The sequence below is a fragment of the Sinocyclocheilus grahami genome, unplaced genomic scaffold, assembly GCF_001515645.1.
Source record: "Sinocyclocheilus grahami isolate Dianchi unplaced genomic scaffold, SAMN03320097.WGS_v1.1 scaffold106.1, whole genome shotgun sequence".
In the NCBI taxonomy this organism is placed as follows: Eukaryota; Metazoa; Chordata; class Actinopteri; order Cypriniformes; family Cyprinidae; genus Sinocyclocheilus; species Sinocyclocheilus grahami.
The window spans coordinates 2,885,932-2,889,696 of NW_015505285.1; the positions used below are offsets into that span (position 1 = coordinate 2,885,932).

The 3,765-nt window shown below is 36.2% G+C and overlaps 1 protein-coding gene across 2 annotated transcripts in view; it reads right to left on the reverse strand.

The window, feature by feature from the left end:
- Nucleotides 1–856: 856 nt before the first annotated feature.
- Nucleotides 857–3,765, reverse strand: part of LOC107588738 (RNA polymerase I and III subunit C) — an 8,606-nt gene continuing 5,697 nt past the window's right edge. For both annotated transcript variants that reach the window (XM_016276961.1, XM_016276962.1), the window contains 4 exons: nt 1,960–2,112; nt 1,613–1,762; nt 1,410–1,526; nt 857–1,320 (listed from right to left, as the gene is read on the reverse strand). In XM_016276961.1, coding sequence (XP_016132447.1) covers nt 1,202–1,320; nt 1,410–1,526; nt 1,613–1,762; nt 1,960–2,112 — 539 coding nt within the window. In that variant the 3' untranslated portion in view covers nt 857–1,201. The remainder of the gene's footprint in view (nt 1,321–1,409; nt 1,527–1,612; nt 1,763–1,959; nt 2,113–3,765) is intronic.

A 3,765-nucleotide genomic window follows, 5' to 3' on the forward strand; every position in this document is an offset into this window, starting at 1 on the left:
TTTTTTTTTTTTTTTAAAGGTGACATATCATAGAAATCTGACTTTTTCGGTGTTTAAGTGATATAACCGGGTCCCCCGTGTATCTGCCAGCCCAGAAAATGTAAAAAATAAATAAGAACCCAGTAATTTTTTTGGTAAGCCTTTCTCTGCAAGCTTGCGAAAAACAAGCCGTTCAGATTTCGCTCCCCCCATGGATTTATTTACTGTATGTTACCCTGCTGCCACACAGATCTATTATAAACATATTTCAATATATATAATAATCGTTTATAATAAACATTATAAACGATTTCTTCACAGACATAACCGACTGTTTTTGTAACTTGTGCGTATTTGACAATTTAAGCACAATAAGACATGAAAGAGAACTTAGTTTAGTACTCATATGCTGTGATAGCTGCTTTCTGCGCTCAGAAAACCGTATATAAAACCGTTTGATTCCCACCAAACTGAACATGCATTAACTAATAAAAATGTACGCCTTCATTGCAGTGAAGGCTTCTTCAGATAAAAGCATCTGCCAGATGAATAAATGTAAAATACCCTCAGAGGGTAGCCTAGAAACTGACATAAAATCAGATTGTCAAATAAAATCAAATTAGTCAAACTTGACTAAACATCATAATTGTAATAGACATCTTGTATGCACATTCAACAGTACATCAGTGTCTAGACATGTTCATGACCCCAAATGAGAATAAGGTAATCAAAAGTAACCAGTATTCTGACAACTTCAAAATGAAAATGTGTCAAATTGACCTACAACATTATATAAGGATTAAGAATATAAAGACTCTGGCATAGTGCTTCGTTCAAATGTTCACAACAATGATAAAAATTCATAGACAATTAGTAATTTTGTCAACAGCAAAAGTTTAATATACATGGAAAAACATAAATATGTCACAAAATGTGTTGTGTCAAATATGTGACTTACATTGTTTTGTTATAGCTGGACAACTCAAACAAAACAGATTAACTTGACTAAAAAGAAACAAATAAACTTGAATGTCTCCAGAGAAATCTCCAGAATTCTCTTATGGCCTTAAATTGCTCACTGGAATTTGTATGAATTTACAACTTGTAAAAGGAGTTTTTTTTTTAGCTAAAGCTTTAAATGCTTTGTACAGTGTCAGTAAACCAATCCCATGACTTCATTCAAAGCTATGGGATGAGTGTGACTGGCCTTATTTTCTTCCATCTAGTCCATTTCTGCCGCATCAAGCTCTGTAAGAAACTTCTGGCACTTAGAGATGAGGACATTAATGGCCTCAGTAACCAGGACATCAGCAGGGAGGATCCCCGTGGACTCAACTGAGACTAAAAAAACAACACAGAAGGGAGATTTGACAATGCATTTGGTAAATCATCAAACAAACCTAACTCAATGCTTTTAGTTGCAAACGTACATATGAAATGATCCCGCACTCTGCCCAGTTTCACAAAGTTCTTCAAGTCATCATGCCGAAGAACTTCTCTGCTGCATGTGTCTAAACGGCTGTTGACAACTTTAGCCACCTTCCTTCCTGAAATTCATCATTATTAGATTATAATACAACAACAAAAGTACCAAATATATCAAGACTACATGACTACAGCGAAACAGTCCTACCGTTCACATTCTGTATCTCAATAACTCCTGGTGAGAAGCAGCGCTTTAACCGCTCTGCTTGTTCTCCCTCAATGGTCTGTAATAATGTGATTTCAGGAAGAAGTCTGTAGCTTGCAGTGGCCACAGGAGAAAACTTGGCATGATCTTTGCCTGTGAGGTGCAAAAAAGCTTTCCAGTTAATCACACAGTTATATATATATTTATATATACACACACACACACACACACACATACACACACAGAGGAAACTAGGGACTGGACATTGGAGTTATATTAACTAACTAAAATACATATGGCTCACTGGAAATCAAAGAGCTATTTGGTCAGGGGCCTCTTATATTACTTACCTATTCCTTTGACACAGTGCATGACTATATCAAGTTCCTGCCCTGGTCGAAGTTGTGCCAGGAGAATGTCCCCATGCACAGGACCAATCTTGGCATCTGCAAACACATCGGCTTGGTTTCCAATTGGGAGCCATTTTATGTCACCTGAGTAGACTGAAACCAAACACAAGACTTCAGTGACATACTGTAAACAGGACCGTGATAAACAATGTTTTGCCATGGTTAGTAAATAATATGCATGTTGTTCCAAACTTGTACTTTTTACTGGGAACACAAAATTAGATGGTAGGCAGTCTAAGCCACCTCACCTTTTAATTTCATTGCATCTTTTTTTCCACACAAGGAAAGTGAATGGTGACTGAAACATTAGCATTCTGCCTTACATCTTCTGTATTGCATGTAGGGCTGCACAAATAATTTAAACGAAACGGATTAAGCTATGATATCGTTTAGTGTGCTTATCAAACTGCAAAATCTGTGATTTAATAAGACAGAAGTTTTAGAGAGAAGTGCAGCTCTGCATTAATTTATACGCAAGCAGCTCATGATCCAGCATTTTAGTTCTGAGTTTGGGTCACTTATAACATTTGAGAACACAATATATGGCAACCAACTTCCCAAACCTGTAATGAGAAGTGGTTATAAACAGGTTGTTGTCAACAAATGAGAAGCTTTAAGGACCACCTGCGGTTCTAAACATCGAAAAATTAAGAAATTAAGACTTCAATTAAAAAAATTGTCATTTTAAGTTGTTAAGCAGTATTATCTAGGGCTGCCCCCTAATAGTCAACTAATCGTTAGTTGACCAAAATTGTATTAGTCACAGAAAATAAATAAATAAAATCCACAGGCGAAGTCACGCAGTTCATGACGGATAGATATCATTCATCGACCTCAAATATGGCTTATCATCTGAAATATGTAAGTATTAACAACGTTACATAGCCGCTCAATCTAATGTTTAACCTAGAGAAATGTGCGCTATTCTATGGGAAGCCAAACACACCAAAAGTGGGATGAAACAGCGCGGTATTAAAGCGTTCGCGCTGCGCTGACCTGTCATCGGCGCCAATGCACCGAGCTGCGCGACCGACTCGACAGCGCAGAGAGGACGTGTTTACTAGCGCCAGCGCGGCGCTGATCAGTTACAACAGCACAGCGCGAACGTTACTCTTCTTCTTCTTCTTCATGTTTTATGGCGGGTGGCATCCAACGTTAAGGTGCATTACCGCCACCTACTATGCGAACATTACTCTCCGCAGAAGTTCGTGTTTTTTTCCTGCACATAATATAATGAAGAGTTATTACATTTCTTTTGCTTATTGTCTTTCATATTACTACATGTAAACAGTAGTGTTAGCTACTTTGAAGCATGTATAGCCTATATTTAGTAGTCACGTTCACAGTAAAAACTTCCATTATCCTCTTAGAATTCAAATATTTAATGGTTTCGTTCATCAAGGCATATTTAAGTAAATTTTACATTTAAGGATATTTGTGTAACTGTAGCATATGATTATGCTTGAAGAAAATAAATAAATAAATAATAAAAAAAAAAGAGTAAAATGTACTGATACATTTTCCCTTATGGAAATAAACAATGGTTTTACTATAGTAAAAGTGCAGTAACCATGGATTGATTGTCATTTTTTTTAACCCACAATTAAACAACAAATGTATGGTTAAAACGTTAGTGTAATAAAATCATGGTTAATTTTAATGTGTTTTCCGATAAACCTAAAACACAAAGCAGTGCAAAATTCAAAATACATCATATTGAATTTACATACACTGTCCCTAATTTTT